Here is a 21,227-nt window from a genome sequence, read left to right on the forward strand (position 1 = left end):
GTTGCATGCCTGATACTTGGGCATGACAACAGCACAACCAGCATGTCGATAACATCTTATGAATCAGCTTCAATTTATCAGCCTAGTATAAACCCCAAGTACTTGCCCAATCGCTCAATAGCCTTACGTCACGTATATGGTATAGAAAACTGAGTTTCACCAAAACACTTTATGGAAGAGCATGGAAGATAAGGCCTATATTCTCAGAATCCCATAAATACCATGAAGAAACAGAAATCGTTAAGTGCTAATGAGCAGTTATTTTCAGAGGATTAATATTCTACAGAGCTAGTAAAATGCAACACACAATGTTATCAAAAGCTGCTCATGAAAAAAAGAATTAGAAGGGTTGTGTTTCCTCCTATCCTTCTCCAGACAGAGATCATCATCAGGATCACCAAGAGATTGTTTATACTAGGTTCCAAATCCTTTAATCACTTTGAATAGACCACTGGCTATCCCCACAATGAACAGCAGCATCAAGTGAATATTGGAGTGGTGGTTTGCTTCAAACACATTTTGCCCTACCTTTGGCAAGGTTGGGGGATATTCTGGAGTATCCTAGGTCTTTGAGGCAGGCTGGATCAGAGTCACTGTCCAGATGGACACTGCTGCCATCACGCTGATCAGAACAAGGAAAAGGCCCATGCCATCAGCAGCACCACTACTCCTAGCCATCCTCACAGCTCTTTCTTTGCTGCTAGCCACCCCAGACACCTGTGTTGATGTCACACTCAGGTGTCTGAATCAGCCAGAAACTCAGATGGAGCATTGTGGCTGGATAGAAATGGTGGCGGCAGCAACACAGAGTTTGTGATGATCCAGAGGAATGGATGTGACTCCAGGCTATCTAGAGAATGGTCCCAAATTCAGCATTGGGCATGCTGGATCCATGTCTGATCTGAGGCAGATTTACGCTAGGCTAAATTTCCTGGTACAAATAAGCCCCTCGGCTGTACCATTGCCAAACATAACCTGAACTGAAAATAGCACAATAATCTGATTTTCTTCACAAGATCCTCAGGTTGCCAATAACATTACAAAAAAATATCCAAAAGCAAATATTGGTAAATGATTGTAGTCTCTAAAATCTAAACAGGACGTCCGGTGAATGAGGCAAACCACTGATGCCTTCCAGGTGCTTGACACCACCCATGTTTGCAAAGGAACATCAGTCATAGTTTTAACCCACCCAGTCAGTCACCTCAACCTTCTTATTTAACAATGAAGATGGGAAAGAATTCAGATGACTACCCATGTAACTCCCTTTGGAAGTGTTGGATGCCATCCCAAAAATCTAAAACTATATTAATGTCAAATTCAGTGTACTTTTACTGTAAAAGTGCTTTACATGAAGAAGAAAAATGTAGTCCAGTGATTTCCAGCCTTTTTTTGACCAGGGACCACTTGACCATAGACCACTTTAGCCAGGGACAACTCTTCAACATTAGTGATGGCAGCAGTTTTTGGTCAACTTTGGATTTGGTTTGATTATTTGGGGCGCTGGTTCAGAAAATTGCATTAGATAGACCACATCAGCTCTAGCTTCTGATACAGAACATATGCCATCCTGTAGTTCTCATATTTGATTTTCCCTGCATGTCTTGCGGACCTTATTTTATGCCTTGAAGTCCACCAGTGGTCTGCGGCCCACAAGTTGTGAATCACTGCTATAGTCTGACAATTAATAATCCATTTATCACCTGTTGGGAATCCTTGCATCCCCACTGCTATTCAATGAGGAGTCTCTTTGTTTCCAAAGGAACTTTATTGTTAATGATAGTAGATATGCCATCACAAGACTGGATAGTCTCTCTATTACCTATATAAAAGCTTACATTCCAATTATTTCTATAATTATAAATCACACTAATGTCAGTGAAGAAAGGGGCTTTTCCTCTCTTTCCAAGATCTCAGGGACAATTCTTATTGTATTGTTTCCTTAGTACACCTTAAGATGACCCCTATAAATCTGGCATGTGCAAACTTCAGCCCTCCAGGTGTTTGGGACTTCAGCTTGCACAATTTCTAACAGCTAGTAACCTGGCTGGGATTTCTGGGAGCTGAAGTCCAAAGCACCTGGAGGGCTGAAGTTTGCCCATGCCTGCTATACATGCACAACAAACAGTATCACAACAAGCACATATCTCTATTTGATCCCCAAACAACATGACCGCAAGTCACAACACCACTCCAAAATCTTCACTGAAAAGCTACTTGCATATAAAATGCTTCAATATCAGCACTGAGAAAAAGTAATTGATTATGTCATTTCACAAATGCTATGAGATCTAGATCCTGTGTCCTTGCAACTGTCTTGTGTGATTCATAGCGTGGGTTCCCTTGGATTTTGCTGAGGCCTGCTCTGAAGGAGGAGGCACCTAGAAGTGATCCTTTCTACAGCCCTCTCCAGCTCAGTGTCTCATAATGAGACCACAGCTTCTTTAAAACTACCAGCAATGGCAACTAAATATGTAGAAATCATTCAAATCCCATCATTCTACATGGGTCCATCACCTCTATGGGGTGGGTCACTACCAATAAATGCAATACATTTTCCTTTAAAATTACAGCTGCCAATATATTTTCTAGCATTACTATCTCCAAATATACAAATATATACAGATAATCTACAGGAATTCAATGACCTGTTTCCTTTTCAATACTATAAACAACATCAACAGAACAAATGAATAGTGTTATTCCACAGACTCACCTACGGTTCCTCTGGGGCATGGCTGCTTAGCTACCTGTCCTTGTCGAGTTTTAAACCACATGATCTCACGGGCTTCCATAGTCTCACAGCTCTCTGTTCCTATTGCAGGCAACTGGGAAGATGCAGGTGGTAGGTATGTGATCAGTTCATTGGGGACATCCAGAGCTGGAGAAGGTGTAATTGTGCTCCTGTTCCTTTTGCCCAAAGCTGGTGTGGTGGTCATGTGTGTAGTACTGCTGCTGGTAATAATGCGTGCTGTGGTGCTTGTCGTAGTCCCACCTAGACCCATGGCTCCAGATGTTGACGCTACGCATCCAAAAGAAAAACAAAAAGTTAAGAGAAATAATAGTTTCCTGGATTCTAACTATCTATTATTTAAATTATTTGTTGGCATAATTTTTTACAGGGGTAGATTCTTACCACCTTTTCCTCCTGTCTGTAACCAACATCATTTTTTTAGGTACGCGGGCTGCAGAGCATAGGCTAAATCGGGCCTGCCAATTTATAATAATAATAATAATAATAATAATAATAATAATAATAATAATAATAATAATAATTATTATTATTATTATTATTATTATTATTATTATTATTATTTTATTCTTGTACCCCGCCTCTATCTCTCTGCAGAGACTCAGGGTGGCTTACAAATGCAAAACAAGTATACATACAAAAACATCAAATACCGAAAACACACAAATGAAAAATTAAAACATACGGTTAAAATCAAACCATTAATAAGACAAAGTTAAAACGCAGCAATAAAACATAAGGATGGTCTGATCAAAGTGCACTAAGTGAGACTTGTAAACATAGAGGAAGTAAAAAGTGCTATAAGAACATGGGGGAGAACCCAAAAGTGAGTTGAACCCTGAGGCTATTGTGGTCATCCAGCTGTTTTGGCCTACAACTCTCATGAGTCCTAGCCAGCTTGTCCAATGGCCAGGAATTCTGGAAGTTGGAGGCCAAAATGGCTGGAGCACCGCAAGTTATGCAGGCTTGGGTTAAATGGTAAACAGAAGGGAACAAGTGGTTTCATCTTCATTATGATACACTAAAACTAACTTCATGAATAATTGGTTGCCTGGAAGAAGCAATCTCTCTCTGTACCATATTGTACCTATATTACTTCTGAGAAATTTCTCTATAGGTATACTTTTGTCTGCAGAATGACCCCAAGATGTAGACTTGTCAGACTTTTAGTGAAGTTTAACCTCTCTGTATAGGCAAATGTATGTAAACTGCAATTATGAGCCTAAATTGAATTGAATTGAATTGCATTTATGTGGCATTGAATTATTGCCAATTTGGTAGCCACTCTGAATCCCCTTCGGGGTTGAGATAGTGAGGGGTAAAAATACAGTAAATAAATAAAATCCAATTTCTAGGGCCAACCAGACCCTCTAAATTAATGGAACTCACATAAATGTTGACTTGTAAAATTCCCCTTGATTTAATACATCTAATCTGATTGAGATTAGCAATTGCATTTAGGCTATAAATCAGAACCACTCAGTTTGTATTCCCTTTATTTCTCATCCTTTGTAGTAAATCCTAAGGGTCTTCCTATAAGTTTTTTTTTTACTATTTTTTATTTTAAGCAGTTAATAATTCCCAAGATTGCACACCACGAGCCATGCTAGGCTATGGCCAGTAAAAGCCTACAAAATTTGGAAGGCCAAAGGATTTCCAACCATATTTAAATGGAACTTGAACATAAGTGAGTTTTGTTTTCCGCATATATATGGAGTTCTGCATACATCATCTGTTCGTTTTTAATTTCATCAGTGGAAGAACCTTGGGTTTACATTTGAGAAGGAAAGAGCCTGGCTTGAGGAAATCCCATTGCAGCACAAAAAATAATGTTCTCTTGCCAGTATATGCTTCTACCAGGAGGAGCATATCCTTATTTCTGAGACACTATCTTGTCAGATCAATTTGGTCCACTTAAAAGCTGCTCAGGATGGTGACAGATTTCCTAGAGACTGCCAATGCAAAGGATGACTAGCATCCACGATGGCTACTGTACTTATAATAGTCTGAATTTAATAAGCAAGGTTGGGTTTAGATCAAATATATGCCCCTATATATTAAGGGCTTGATCTAAAGAAGAACACAATGGGTACAAGTGAACATCTGACTGATATTTTTTAAAAATTGAAATGATTATAACATCTTAATGAAATATACAGTCTTGAATTATAGTAAACACTTCAGACAAAATTTATTTCATTTAAAGAACACTTTGATAGAAGCGTAACTCAAAAGTATTTTATGAAGACCCAAGATCATGCTAACAATATATGCCTTAAATTTCATTTACTCATTTATGGGATTTAAAACCATCTTAATTATACAGATAAACAGCCTGAATAATTTGCATATACAGTAAAAGGTTTTCACTCTAGCTACATTCTATAGTATAGAATATGAATTCAAATGCAAAGTTATGTAATAAATTCAGGGTATAACGGTTTCTGCAATATTGAGTAATGTGTGATACCATTTTATCATCCTTACACCATTGTCATTATTTTGTTTTCCGTTTTCATTTTCTGTCACGTTATTATATTTGGAAATCATTTCTCTTTATGTTCAGGGTTCTTTTTCTTTTTTTACCATGCCTCAACCATATTATATATTTTAAGAAATAGGTTTTAATAAGAATCTTTTATAGAAATACATTTTAACATGTGTATAGAATCTTTACAATGTTTATGTGTTTTAACTATACTGTAACTTCGAGCCATGAGGAGAGGCAGGTAAAAATAAAATTGTTGTTGTTGATATTTGAAAGCAAATATTTAAATGAACAGATATAATATTGAAAACACTGCTCATATGGCATGTATTTTTAAGTAATCTTTTCTGTTTATGATGTATCTGAATTATTTTTAGGATGCTCCTATAAAATTTTCAGTCTCAAACAGAAACTACCTTCATCCTCCAGCATTTCAGCGAACAATATTTTATGCAACACACTTTAAAATGTTGATTTCTTTTAAAAGCTCTTCTCTCCCCTGGGGAATTTGTATGAAAAGCTAGTTTTGTATGAAAAGCACAGCTAGTTAAACCACCAGCTACAGAAAATCTTGCCGATCAGAAGGCCAGCAGTTCAAGCCGAGGGTCGGGGTGAGCTCCTGCCATCAGCCCAACTTCTGCTTACTTAACAGTTCGAAAACAGCAATGTGGGTAGATAAATAGGTACCATTTTGATGGGGAGGTAAAAGGTGCCCTGAAGATATGCTGGCAATTAGATCATGGAAGGCGTCCATGAACAACAGGCTCTTCAGCGTGAAAAAATGCAACAACAGCACTTCCTCATGGCCAAGTCGAGCACAGCCGAGGGAAGCCTTGCCTCTGTCTATATACTGTCTATCTTTGTTGTTAATTGTATAATGGCATTGAATATTTGCTGTATATGTATTCTTTAATCTGCTCTGAGTTCCCGTTGGTGAGATAGAGTGGAATATAAATAAAGTATATTAAGATTGTCACAACATTTGGAAAGATAGGTAGAGATGCTAATAATAATAATAATAATAATAATAATAATAATAATAATAATAATAATAAAGAACAAATTACAGCAACAGCCAGAAAAATTGAAAGGTATGAAGCCAGAATCATCCAGTACAGACAAAATCAACTGTTTCAATCAGACCAAAGACGGTTCTACCAGAGTCTGAACCAAACAACAGACACAGTAACCATAAAGCCAGAGGAAACTGCAACAACAAAGTTCTGGAAAGAACTTTGGGAAAATAATAAAAACTACAACAAAAACGCTGGGTGGATAAAGGAGTTTGAAGGAAAATTCTCACAGAACAAAATGGAACTGATGGAAATAACAACTGAAATGATCAGCAAACGAGTGCAAAAAGTCAAGAACTGGACATCGCCTGGTAGTGATCAACTTCATGGATTTTGGCTCAAACATCTGATTAGTTTACATGGAAAAATGGCCCAACAATTCAATGAGATGCTGCAGAAAGGAAGTATCAGTGAATGGCTAACAACTGGAAGAACATACCTGATACAAAAGGATCCAGCAAAAGGAGCAGCACCAGGAAACTACAGGCCAATAACGTGTCTGCCCACTATGTTTAAACTACTGACTGGCATCATAGCTGACAGAATTCAAGACTATCTTGAAGAAAAAAAACATCTTGCCAGATGAACAGAAAGGCAACAAACGGAAAAGCAGGGGCACAAAAGACCAGTTATTGATTGACAAAATGATTCTGGAGAACTGTAAGAGCCGAAAAGCTAATCTTCACATGACGTGGATTGACTACAAAAAGGCCTTTGACTCACTCCCACACAGCTGGATCATCAAGTGCCTGGACGCCATCGGGATTTGTAAAACAGTTGGCACCTTCATTGAAAACATGATGGAGCACTGGAAAACTGAACTGTTTGTTGGAAATGAAAGCTATGGACTTGTCAACATCAGGAGAGGAATTTTCCAGGGAGATTCATTGTCCCCTCTGCTTTTCATTATTGCCATGATCCCTCTGTCAACAATCTTACAAAAAACAAATCTCGGCTATCAAATATCTAAGAATTCTCACAAAATTTCACATTTGATGTACATGGATGACCTGAAGCTATATGGGAAAACGGAAACTGAAATCCAGTCTCTGACCAACACTGTCCGAATTTTTAGCACTGATATCAACATGGAGTTTGGTTTGGACAAATGTTCGACAGTGGCATTGAAGAAGGGAAAAATCATTGAAAGTGAGGGCATAAATATGCCCAATGGCCAAACAATAAAGTGTCACCAGCCAGAGGCCTATAAATATCTGGGCATACTACAGCTGGACAACATCAAGCATGAACATGTGAAAACTGTGGTCAGCAAAGAATACACACAAAGGGTCAGAAAAATTCTCAAAAGCAAGCTCAATGGAGGCAACACCATCAAGGCCATAAACACCTGGGCCATACCTGTCATAAGATATACTGCTGGCATTATAAATTGGACACAGGTGGAACTGGACAATTTGGACAGAAAAACAAGAAAACTCATGACCATTCATCATTCACTGCACCCTCGCAGTGATGTTGACTGGCTATATCTGCCTAGAAGATCAGGGGGCAGAGGACTCTTACAAGTAAAGCAAGCAGTCAAAGAAGAAGAACATGCCCTGGCAGAATATGTCAAGCAAAGTGAAGAACCTGCTTTGATTGAAGTCAAAAATCAGAAACTCCTCAAAACACAGCAGACAAAAAACCAGTACAAGAAAACCGCACTACAAACTAGAGCTGACAGCTGGCACAACAAAACACTGCATGGAAAGTTCCTTGACAAAATTGAAGGAAAAGCTGATAAGGAGAAGACCTGGCTCTGGCTCACGAATGGGACCCTGAAGAAGGAGACAGAAGGCCTGATCCTTGCAGCCCAGGAGCAAGCCATCAGAACAAATGCAATTAAGGCCAAGATTGAAAAATCAGCTGATGACCCAAAATGCAGACTGTGCAAGGAAACCGACGAAACCATTGATCATATCCTCAGCTGCTGTAAGAAAATCGCACAGACAGACTACAAACAGAGGCACAACTATGTGGCCCAAATGATTCATTGGAACTTATGCCTCAAGTACCACCTCCCAGCAGCAAAGAACTGGTGGGATCACAAACCTGCAAAAGTATTGGAAAATGAGCACGCAAAGATACTGTGGGACTTCCGAATCCAGACTGACAAAGTTCTGGAACACAACACACCAGACATCACAGTTGTGGAAAAGAACAAGGTTTGGATCATTGATGTTGCCATCCCAGGTGACAGTCGCATAGATGAAAAACAACAGGAAAAACTCAGCCGCTATCAGGACCTCAAGATTGAACTTCAAAGACTCTGGCAGAAACCAGTACAGGTGGTCCCGGTGGTGATGGGCACACTGGGTGCTGTGCCAAAAGATCTCAGCCGGCATTTGGAAACAATAGACATTGACAAAATTATGATCTGCCAACTGCAAAAGGCCACCCTACTGGGATCTGCACACATCATCAGAAAATACATCACACAGTCCTAGACACTTGGGAAGTGTTCGACTTGTGGTTTTGCGAAACGAAATCCAGCAAATCTATCTTGTTTGCTGTGCCATACAACGTCGTTGTGTTGATAATAATAATAATCTTTATTTTTATATCCCGCCCCATCTCCCCGAAGGGACTCGGGGCGGCTCACAACAGGGACAACCCGAAACAACAACACAACATATTTGACAAAAACTTAAAACATTTCAACGATACACAAAATAAAATAATGGACAATACATTAAAATCCAAGCAGATAAAATCAGAGTAATTAAATGCAAACCAGCGGGGACAGGTTTCATAAAGTGCTATATCATGGAAATGAGTAACAGTGATAAAGTGCCATACGCTTTTAAAGCATAAAGAAGTATTCTGATGACAGCTCTATTGGGCCTATTCATTCAAACGTGCTCTGGAAGTTGTTAAGGAGTTGTGATGCCTGTAAAACTTTTCAGTTTAAAGCTTTATCAAGTGTATTATTATTAAAATAATGCCTTGGAAATCTCATAGTTCTATCCCTGCTCCATTCCCTTGGAAAATCTAATCAGAAAAGGATTTGTAATCTTTTAAATTCTAGAAAGAATTTGTACTCGACTGCACAACAATACACAGGCCTCTTGATGGTTACCCTGCTACTATCTTCAAAACAAGTTCTCAAATTACCACCATCTCCGCTAACAGAGTGGAACCAAATTACATATTCTGTTGCAAACAGCTCCTCATTAACTGTGGTTTAAGATTTAAAAATTGGTTCTGCCACTTTCCAGTGGCATAGTGTGCTCTCCTCCACCCCCCCCTCCCACACTTGGTCCCCCTTGTCAGTGGGATCAACTAAAGTGCCACCACCCATGATCTCTTTAGCATTACACTGGAGCCCTCACCCCTGGTTTCTGCTCCCTCAACAGGGACAGCATCCAACAGAAAATTGGTTTAGGATTATAATGTCACCAGAACTAGGCTAAAACACCACACACATACACAGAGGCATATTTTTGAATTGATGCTCCATTTTGACCAGCAGAGGCCACACCACTAGCATTTCAGCTTAGAACAAAGAACTACAGAGGAAAAATACAATATAATCTGAAAAAGAAGCCAGCTGTCTATTAAAATGTAGGTGAAAGGGCTTCATTTACAGTGATATTTTTACAGCCGCTATCATGATTATATGGCATTTTTTTGTTGAGTATCTGAGATAAACATGCACAGTATGATCTAAGACAATGTATCTATTTTATATTGAATAGAGTAATGATATTTTGCATATATCTAATCAAGAAGTGTGTATGTTAATAAAAGGTAAACTCAAAACAATAAAGATCTGTTCAGACTTGCAAATTTGGCTAATTGGCTTTTTTGAAGGTCACCTCACAGTTGGCTCCTTTCTGCAGATTTTCTAACAAAAACTGTCGAGTTATTTCCTATTATTGGTGTGGTTTTCTGTGCATCGTTTGAGCAGCAACAATAGCTTGTTGGAAGCGCAACATGCCAGAGTTCTGAGTATGGGTGTCAAGTAAACTAGAGGTGAAGCCTTCATAATTAAATCAGGCCACACTTTCCCTACATGTTGCCCTTTGTTTTTGACTACAGGTCCCAGGATTGTTGGCTGTTGGTCATGCTGAATAGGAGGTTAAAGTTCAAACATGAAATGCATCAGCTTGATGAATCCATACAACACACACGGATTAATGGTATTGGTTGAACCCAAGGTTAAAAATCCTGCAGCAAGAATCAGATCTTTCCTGGTGTTGTGGACAGTTACCCATATCGCAATTCAGGATCCAGGAACATGTCCTCACAGCCATCTCATGATCCCCTGGCTCAGGTGATAAGTTTTTGATTTTGAAACTTTTTTTTTTGCTGGGAATTGCATTTTCATGTAAGACCCCATGCTAACCTGATACTTTTAAGTTTTTATGAGGTCATCAAGCATGAAGAATCATAAACTCTTAAGAGATGGAAGAGATCATGCAGGATCTTCACTAAAAGCATCTTCAATTTCCTTTTGAAGGTATCCCGAGAAGAACATCTATCTGGGAAACTGCTAAACCACTCTTACTGTCAAGCTTCAAATAGGTAACTGGAACATCCCTTCCAACCTCTATTTAAAGATCCCCACACAGGGGGAATCCTTTCCATTTGAGAACAGCAATTACATTAAAAATAAGGCTCTTCCCAATGTTTACATGTAATTTCTTTTCTTGTAATTTCAATCCATTGTTTGTGTTCTAGCTTCAGGAGAATAAATGGGTTTGCTTCTTCTTCTATATGACATCTCTACAGATATTTAAAGATAGCTATCATGTCACATCTTAATCCTCTCTTTTGCAAGGCAAGCATCTCCGTCTGCCTAAGGACTCATCTACACTGGCCACATACGGCAGAGCTGATCTGGAGTGAGGTACTCCAGATTAGCACTGGGAAAATCTGCACAGCTAGTTGTTGAGCTAGCTCACAACCACTGCTGCCACTATTGGGAACAAAGATCTTGTTGGTTTCCGATTGTTGCATATTCTGACACTGGTAAGAGTGATAGGGAGAGGGGAAGGGGGAATTGCCTACTTTCCTGCTTTTTCAGATAGCTCCAGCACTCCAGCCAATATTTTGCACTTCACTTCTGTCCTGACTCAACTGGCTCATGTAGATGGGCCCCCTAAGTAGTTTCATAAAAGGCTTGGTTTCCAGATCTTTGAGTATACAATAAATAGGATAATGATGATGATGATAATAATAATAATAATTCATGTCTAACCCACCCTATCTTTCTGGAGGGACTCAGGGCAACTTCCAGACATAACACTTAAAAACTGGCAAACATTTAATGCCATAGCTTCCAGATCTTAGTTAATTTTGGTTGCCCTCCTCTGGATATGTTCCAGCTTGTGAATATCTTTCCCAAACTGTTACTGTATTCCAGGGGAACTATGACCAAAGCAAAATTGAGTGGCACTATTACCTGACTTGATCTATATACTTACGCTTCTATTGATGCAGCCTAGAACTGCACTGGCTTTTTAGCTGCCACATCACACTATTTACTCACGTCTAGCTTGAGGTCTACTAAGAGTCCTGGATCCTTTTCACATGTACTGTTTTCAAGCCAGGCATTACCCATTATATTTGATATATTTGATCAGTGCTACCCTCTATCCCATCATCCAAGTCGTTGATAAAGATCTTGATTAGTACTGGGGTTCAGAAGAGATCATTACAGCACCTCACTAGTCACCTCTCTCCAGGATGAAAAAGAGTCATTGTTGAGCCCTTTGGGTTTGGCCATTTAACAAATACCAATCCACTTCACGGTAGCATTATCTAGGCCAATGGGAGGAGAGTTGAAATGATGACTTGTGCATTAGGGTCTTTCATCTTCTTACCCCATGCCTTCTAATCTTGTGTGATCTCATGAAAGCTATGCCTTGCAGTGTTAGTGGCCCCACAGGGACTAAAAGAAAGGGACAATGTTCTGTGGGCTTGACAAGCCTTGTTAGCCGCTCTCTTACCTTATGGACTTTTTTCCCTAGAAAGATAGAACACCTTTCTCATCATCTTGTCAGGGCTGCAACTACTGTTTATGTTCCTCTCAGCAAATAATACACTACCATCACCACATGTCTCATCTGAGGGGCCATTCTATGTGCTGTATTTTTCAAGGTAACCTGCACAATCTCTAAGTACTGACACTGTTCCTCTTATTGATGCTGTTTATCATCACTTCCAACAAAGATCAGATGGTTAAAGTCTGCCATTACTATACTCTCTCTCTGCCTTTTGAATATTTGTTTTGTTTTAGCCAGGCATCAACAAAATATTTGGTCTGATCAGTGAACTTCTGGACTTTCACAATCACTGGAAAATTTTAGTGACTTCCTAGTTGACTGAATTATGCTAGTTTTCTCAGTATTTTGAAGATGACCTTTTGTATGATAACCTTCAAAGCATTTCCAGAATTACTACGTGCAAGGGTGTGAGTCTCTCAGGGAGATAGGACAGGATAAAAATTAATTTGTTTGTTTGTTTGTTTGTTGTTGTTGTTGTTGTTATTATTATTATTAACCCTATCAGGACATAAAAAGCATTCTATACAATTGAAGTTTTGAGTTGAGTTCAATAAATCTTGTATGATTCTTTCTTTGCATTTCACAAACATGAGGTACACTCTTTTTAGCCAAAAAGTCAACATATAATACTAGAACTGGGGAAGTCATAGAGTTGGAAGCTCGCCCTCTCCTCGTGCCCTAGACCATAAAGTAGTAGAAAACAAGGTTGCCCCCTAATCAATATGACATCCTTTCAAATATTTACATATGACTACCATGTCCCCTATCAGTTTTCTCTTCTCCAAGGTAAATATACTCAGCTCCCTAAACCATTCCTCATATGGCTTAGCTCCCAGAACTTTGACCCTTTTGGTCAGCCATATAATCATAGAGTTGGAAGAGACAACAAGGATCATGCAGGTACACACAATCAAACACTCCTTACACATGGCCACCTAGCCTCTGTGTAAAAACCTCTAGAGAAAGATAATAAATTATCAGATCTCTGCAACAGGCTAATATAACTGTAATGCCCAAGAAAGGCTTTTTGGTTTTTTTCTTTTCTTTTTAACAGAGATATTTAAATGACATTACTAGGAGCATTGTAGACATTCTGGAATGCTACAAGGCCCATAATGAAAAACTGGTTGCTTTGATATGGAAAAGGCATTTGATAATGTGTCTTGGCTATGGTCTGACCTGGAGAATATGAAATCCAGAAGAAACTTTTAAGAATGGATTAAACAGATTTATGACAAAAAGTGCTCAAATTTTGATCACTTGGATCAACATTTTGAATTGATTAAACCATGCAAAATAAAGAAATGTACCAGACAGGGATGTCATCTTTCGCTTTTTTTTAAAACATGGTGATAGAGGTATCAAATAATTTAGAGCTAAAACGGATATAAAAGGCATATATCAAGGGGCAACCTTTTAAATTAAAAGCATTTTCTGATTATTTGGTAAATTTTTATAAGACTCACTGCATACTGTTTATATCTTGAACACTATCTTGAAGGAGTATGGAGAACTGTTGGGATTTAATATTAACAAGAATAAAACTGTTATTCTGACTAATAATATGAACAAAGATGAACAAAAAACTTGTTGTCTAAAATGGTTTTCCAGATTTTAAAATAGTGACTTGAAAATTTTCCCAGAGCTGTACAATAACAAGTGAACTGCATGTTTGTGTGACATCACAGGTCATCTAAATGAATTTAATTTACAGCTTCAAAGGAAAAGTCAACTTATTTTCTAAATGCTTTGAAAATGGAATTGAGGACATTCAAAAGCCAACTGTCAAAAGGAGAAATGTGCTACTTTACTGCATGTATGAAACATATACCATTGTGTAAGCAGCATGCCGGATTAGGAGAAAAATATCCAAACAACATTGAACTTTTGATCCAGGACTTTGATAGAGAAAACTGACACTGTTTAAAGAAGATAATATTAACTTTAAGTTAAATGAAGATCCTTTCTTTGTGGATGCACAGGAACTCCCCATGGATTTACATCTAAAGGTTACTGAACTTCAGTACTCAACAATTTATTGGCATAAACACAGAGAAATCAGCCTTCAAGACTTTTACAAGCTTTTGGACAAGAGAAAGTATAAAAATCAGGGAGATGTTGTTTTACAGGTTTTCAACACATTAGGAAGTACCTACATATATGAACAAATCTTTATTATGAACTTGAATAAAAACAAGCAACCATAAACTCTAATTGATGAACACTTGGAATATATGAAAATATCAATTTCAAAAATTATTGTGGAGTATTGACAAACTGATTGCTGACAAGAAGCATAATATGTCCCATCGACTAAATGTAAACATTAAGGAAACCTAAAAAATGTATTCCAACTTGTAACACCTCACAAAACCATTTTTAAATATTAATGTGACCATGATAAATAAAAATCTTAAGTAATACATGTAATTAATTGAAAATTTCCATTTTTATAATATGGTTTATTTGCAAAATAGTTTAATAATTAATTATACCTTTACTTAGAAAGTTAAGTCCTAAAAACCTATCTGTTCCCTGAACAAGTTTAGCCTATTTTAATTTTGGCCCCTAACTGTTGCCATGTGGTGCAGGTCTGCTGCAGTGCATCAACAACTGGATGGGGCATAATCGTCAAGAGTTTGGGAAGCCAGGCAAGTTTGTAAGGGATCCAGAATAAACCCCAAGAAGCGATCTGTCCAGTGGATCACTGAACACCTTCTTGAGGGACTCTGGCCAGGATTCAGGTCTCTACACTGAACACTTTATGAAGCAAGAGTCAGGCGTGGTGCTAGCCCGAGATGCTAGTTGTTTCCATGAGAATTCTGTAGGAAACAAGACTGACAATCTCCCACTGACTTATAAGCCCATTTAACTTGTGGCAGAGATCACTGTAGGTAGAAAATGGGGAACGTGCTGTCCAGAAATCATTGGAATCTCCTCTGGGAAGGATTGTGGGAATTGGGATTTTTTTTTTGGTGGGGAGACATTTAAAACCTAAAAAAAACTAATAGAATTGTTTAACAAGAAATAGCCATTGCACCCCCTTGGCAATGGCGCAGACTGACCAGTAAATGGCAGCCAGTTAAGGAAACCATCCTCCAACTTCAACTGCATTATCAGACAATGTTGGGATGAACTGCTGTATGCTTCTTGTTTCATGTCTGCCTGAATGGAAAAAGGTAATGGGAATGGGGAGGAAAAAGGGGTCCAATTCATACTCTGCCACGAGGTGTCCACTGCCCTCTCTCCTGCCCCTGCGACTCCAACCCCTGCAGCCAACTCCAGTCCTCCTGCCCCCTTCACTTGTCCAGAGAAGGATCTCTTGGATTTTCAAGAGAAATCCAAGAGGTGTCTTGGATCTCTAAAGAGATTTCTTGGATAAACACCTAAGGATTAAGGAAACACAACATAAAATAATGACAAAATGTTATCGAACCCCACATCAATCGGCCCGTATTATGAAAAACCCATCAAAATTGTGTTGACATAAATGTGGCAGAATTCGAAGCTTCATACATATGTGGTGAGAATGCGAAAAGCTACAAAAACCTTTTTAAAAAACTAAAAACAAAATTGAGGAAATATTAGGGATAAAAATAGATTTGAACAAAAACAATTCTTTACTTTTTTCGTATCAGGAGCGACTTGAGAAACTGCCAGTCACTTCTGGTGTGAAAGAATTGGCCATCTGCAAGGACGTTGGCCGGATGTTTTGATGTTTTTACCATCCTTGTGGGAGGCTTTTTTTTAAACATTTTATTTATTTATTTATTTATTTATTTATTTATTTTTCAAACTTATATGCTGCCACTCCCCTAGGGCTCGGAGCGGCTTACAAGAACCGGCTAAAATCAACAATTTAAAAAACATCTTAAAAACATCTTTAAAAAACATCTTAAAAACATCCTAAGAGCACCTTTTAAAACATCAACAACAGAACTCAAAAGCCTGTCGAAACAGATGTGTCTTACATGCCCTGCGGAAGGCCGACAAGTCCCGCAAGGCACGAACTTTAGGTGGCAAGGTGTTCCAGAGAGATGGCGCCACTACTGAAAAGGCTCTGCGTCTAGTTGTTGTTAGACGCAAGGTCTTAAAACTGGGGACTTCCAACAGGTCTTGGTCCTCAGAACGGAGGGATCTCTGGGGTTTGTAGGGAGCGAGGCGGTCCCTCAGGTACATTGGCCCTAAACCATGTAAGGCCTTGAAGGTAAACACCATCACTTTGAAAGTGGTAACCAGTGCAGCTGCCATAAGATTGGTGTTATGTGGCATCTTATTGGGACTCCCGCAAGGAGCCGGGCAGCTGCATTTTGCACCAATTTGGGCTTCCGGATCACTGACACAGGAAGGCCAATGTAAAGGGCGTTACAGTAATCCAGTCTCGAGATGACTGTAGCCTGGATCACCGTAGCCAGGTTGTCCCTGGGCCTCCATCGTCAATGAAGGGTCCAAGAGGACTCCCAGACTCTTTACCAGTAAAGACGGCCGTAGCACTTCGCCATCCAGGGTTGGCAACTGGAATCCCCACTGCCCGGTCAGCCCAGCCATAGGATCTCCGTCTTTGCTGGATTCACCCTCAACCTACTGGAACGCAACCATCCAATAATGGCCTCGAGGCACTGATGAAAACTGTCGGGTACAGACTCTGGTCGGCCTTCCATCTTTAACACAAGCTGAGTGTCGTCAGCATATTGATAACACTCGAGCCCGAAATCTCGGACCAGCTGAGCAAGTGGTCGCATATAAATGTTAAACAACAGAGGGGAGAGAATGGCCCCCCGAGGACCTCTCAGGGGACCTCTCAGAGACCAGGCCTCCCCTCTCCACTCGCTGTCCACGGTTGTGAAGAAAGGAGGCCAGCCAATTTAAAGCTGTCCCCCTAACTCCAGCAACGGCAAGGCGGTGGGTCAGAAGATTGTGATCGACTGTGTCAAATGCTGCTGTGAGATCCAATAACACAAGCAGCACTGACCCGCCCTGGTCAAGCTGGCATCGGAGATGATCCATGATGGAAACCAATACAGTCTCTGTCCCATGCCCCGCACGAAAGCTGGACTGGAAAGGATCCAGTTCGGCTGTGTCATCTAGGAACTGCTGCAGCTGCACCGCTACTGCCCTCTCAATCACTTGCCCAGAAATGAAAGATTCGAAACTGGGTGGTAGCTGGAGGGAACCGAACGATCTAAATCTGGTTTTTTCAGCAGAGGAGAGACCACCGCCTCTTTTAATCCCTCTGGAAAGACTCCTTGCTCAAGGGAGCTGTTTATTATCTTCAGCAGCGGGTCACGTAATCCCTCCAGGCAGAATTTCACCAACCAAGAGGGACACGGATCGAGGGAGCAAGTGGTCGGTCTAGCTGCAGCTATGAGCCTATCGAGAGCCTCTGCGTCCAGCGGGATGAACCGGTCGGGGTGGGCCCAGCGAGTGGCCAAGGCATCCCAAGTTCTCTCACTGTGTTGATTGTGGCAGGGAGGTCCCGGCGTAGTAGCAAGATCTTGTCAGTAAAATAGCTCTGAAAAGCCTCGGCTGAAAGGGCCTGATTATCACTTTTTGGGACGATAGGGACCGTAGTTAAAGATCGAATAATTTTAAACAATTTTGCCGGGCGTGAGCTGGCAGACGCTATCAGAGAAGCGTAATATGCTCGCTTTGCTTCAATGATAGCATGTTCATAGGACTCCATGAAAGCCCTATAGGCTGATCTCGATACTCCGTCATGGAGTTCTCGCCACACGCTCTCTAGCCGTCTCTTTTCTCGCTTCATCGGTCGAAGTTCCTCGGTGAACCAAGGAGACTGGTTTCGGTGGGGTTGGAGAGGGCGTCTAGGGGCAATCTCATTGAGTGCATTGGATAGCCTGGTGTTCCATGAGTCCACCTGTGCATCGATCAAGTCGGTGACTGGCTCCAGATCTCTCAGAACATTCCAGAACCTACTGGGCTCCATAAGATTCCTTGGGCGAGCCCAAATCAGCTCGGCGCCCTTGTCGGGTGGGAAGGCATGCTCTTAGGGCACAATGATCCGACCATGGAACCTCTATAGTAGAGACTTGGGTCACTTGAATTCCTGCGCTGAAGATCAGATCTAGTGTGTGTCCCGCCTGATGCGTAGGCCCAGTACTACAAAGCGAGAGTCCTAGTGTCTCCATGGTGGACACTAGGTCTGTAGCCGCTAATGAACAAGAATCCGCATCAGCGTGGACGTTGAAATCTCCCAAGACAATGAATCTGGGAAACCTTAGGGACCACTCCGACACCGTCTCAAGCAGCTGGAGTAGGCTGTCTGCTGGTGCGCTGGGCACACGGTACACCAGCAGGAAGGCTATACTCTCAGGAGAATCCCACACCAGACCAACACTTTCGATGCCAGAGATGTTTGGTTCAGGAGCTGCCCTAAGAGAGAAGCTTTCTCGGGCGAGCATAGCCACCCCACCCCCCCCCGCTTCCCAGTTCGCATCTGGTTGGTGATTACATAACCTGGAGATGTTATTTCCTGGAGTAGGATCTCGTCCCCCTCTTGGATCCAGGTTTCTGTGATACACACTAGGTCAGCTCCCTGGTCAGTAAGAAAATCCCTGATGGTAGCAGTTTTATTCCTTATGGACCTAGCGTTCACCAACACCAGAGTAGGAGGGGAGGAAACTGGTAGCCTGTCACAGGTGCACTTGGGGATAGGCCGCAGGTCAGAGCGGGGCCGAGTCTCCCATCGACTCAGCCTCCCTCTAGACTTCGGTTTTAGTGGTTTATGTGGTTTATTTATGGTTTTAGTGTATACATAAAAAGTTGGGGAACATATTAAGAGGGATAGAAAATAATGAGGTGATAGAAGTAGAAGAGAAAAATAAAACACCCAACATAAACAGTGTTCCACTTCCAGTTCCTCTGCATTGCATTGCATATTTATCTTTTAAGCATTCAATATTTCTCGGCAAGCATCCATATATGACCTGAAACCTAGGATTTCCTGTGAGCATAAATCATATAAGCTCAATATTCCTTTTTGACAAATGTTGTCTCAGTTTGTTCCAATTGGTCCATTGTCTTGATGAAATGTTCTGTGATACTTTTTGTGTTAATAAATCCATATTTTTGATGTCTATTAATTTCAGCATCCATTTTTCTATTGTGGGAATTTCTTGCGTTTTCCATACTTTGGCTATGCATATCCTGGCAGCTGTTACCATATATATGAAGAGTTTTTCCGTGTTGGAATCAATTTGAAAATCTACCATACCTAGAACAAAGTACTCTGGTTTTAAATCGAATTTAATTTGGAGTATTTTATCCATTTCTTTGTTAATTTCCTGCCAAAACCTTTTTATTTTCCTACATCCCCACCACATGTGCATAAAATCTCCATTATGTTTCCGACACTTTCAGCATTTCCCGTCGCCTTTACCTTTACTGAATTTTGCAAGCCTTTCCGGTGTGATGTACCATCTATAAAAGATCTTAAATCAATTTTCCTTCAATTCTATTGCATATATGAGTTTTTGATTCTTCCTCCATATCTTCTCTGTTATGGTTGAGCCTTATGGCTCCGATTCTGGGAGACGTGGTCGTAAGACTCCTCGGGAGTCAGACTCTCTTGAGGAGCGAGAAAGGAAGCGGCTGCGGGACTTATTTGCAGAACCATCTGACGAGGACTCCTTTGAGGGTTTTACCGAGAGAATGGAGGAAGAGATGGTTAGCTTAGAGGAGGATGACATGGAATGGACTCGTGTGAGGGAGGATTTGGGTGCCACCGGCAACAATAGTATGGAAGGCGATTGGGGGCCTTCAGGATTAGACCCGTGGACAAGCTGGAGGGATGGAACGGGATCCACAGCTGGGGATGCTGTGGGGCGTAGTCAAAGGTGTTTCAGCTCTGATGAGGAGGATGATGATGAGGCACCTGGAATTAGGGTAACAGCTGACAGCGATGAGGAGTTGTAACTGGCATAAAATGGGATTTAGAATCCAGGGCTAATTGCGTTGGGCAAGGTAATCTGGACGAACGCTTGGGTTCTTGTTGGGAAATTCCTGAAGACGGGTGTGATTCGTTTGCTGAATACGTAAGTTACCAAGGACACTGGGCATAGGCGGCGGGAGGAACTGTGTGGGCTTTTGTTGTGCAACCTGTGTTTAATCTTAATAGCTTGGACCTCCGTCGTCTTTTTGACGAACATTAATTGCCTACTCTGGACTGACTGGCTGACTGACTGACTGACTGACTACGACCTCGGACTATCCTTCCTGTGGCTATCGTTGGAACTGGTGAACCAAAGACATCTGTACCTGGCTTTCGACCTTCGGACCGGATTGAGACCTCGCTGACCGCTGCTGCCCTGATTGATGTGTTTGAACCCGGAGTTTGTTTGCTGCTCGGAGGAGTAACTTCTTAGTTACTCAATCAAAGCTCTTGGTAGCAGAGAAGTATCTGCTGCCAGTTATTTGTGTTTCTTTGAACCTTTGTTTACCAGCTTTTGTTTGTTTAAAGTGCCAGGCTGAAGTAAGCATTTTTGGTTTAACCCGGATTAAACTCCAGTTTAATCCGGTTTATCTTTTGAACGTTTTTCAGTGTCTTTTTTCTTTGAAGGCCAATGTCTGCCTAGCCCTTTGTCTTTTACGGGCATTTTTGGTTCTGTATCTTTAATAAACTGTGTTGAATCTTATCTGGTGGCGTTCTGTCTTTGACATTCTCTCAAACTGCTAGGTTGATCGTGTGGCCTATCTCCCTTGCCCATTTGACCATCACCTCTTTTACCTGCTCATCGTCTGTGTCCCATACTAACAGTTGATGGTATAGTATTTTTATTATTTTTATTTTTAATATTTAATATTTAATTCAAAACCGATTTTTTATCCTCTTGGAAAATTCCCCTTATTTGCCAATAATTTAACCATGTCATTGTAGGTTCCATTTT

At 40.6% G+C, this 21,227-nt stretch overlaps 1 protein-coding gene across 20 annotated transcripts in view; it reads right to left on the bottom strand.

The window, feature by feature from the left end:
* Positions 1–21,227, bottom strand: part of adgrl3 (adhesion G protein-coupled receptor L3) — a 463,017-nt gene that overhangs the window by 190,084 nt on the left and 251,706 nt on the right. For all 20 annotated transcript variants that reach the window (XM_062974088.1, XM_062974092.1, XM_062974094.1 and 17 more), the window contains one exon: positions 2,717–3,022. In XM_062974088.1, the coding sequence (XP_062830158.1) occupies positions 2,717–3,022 (306 nt within the window). The remainder of the gene's footprint in view (positions 1–2,716; positions 3,023–21,227) is intronic.

The sequence above is a fragment of the Anolis carolinensis genome, chromosome 2, assembly GCF_035594765.1.
Source record: "Anolis carolinensis isolate JA03-04 chromosome 2, rAnoCar3.1.pri, whole genome shotgun sequence".
NCBI lineage: Eukaryota > Metazoa > Chordata > Lepidosauria > Squamata > Dactyloidae > Anolis > Anolis carolinensis.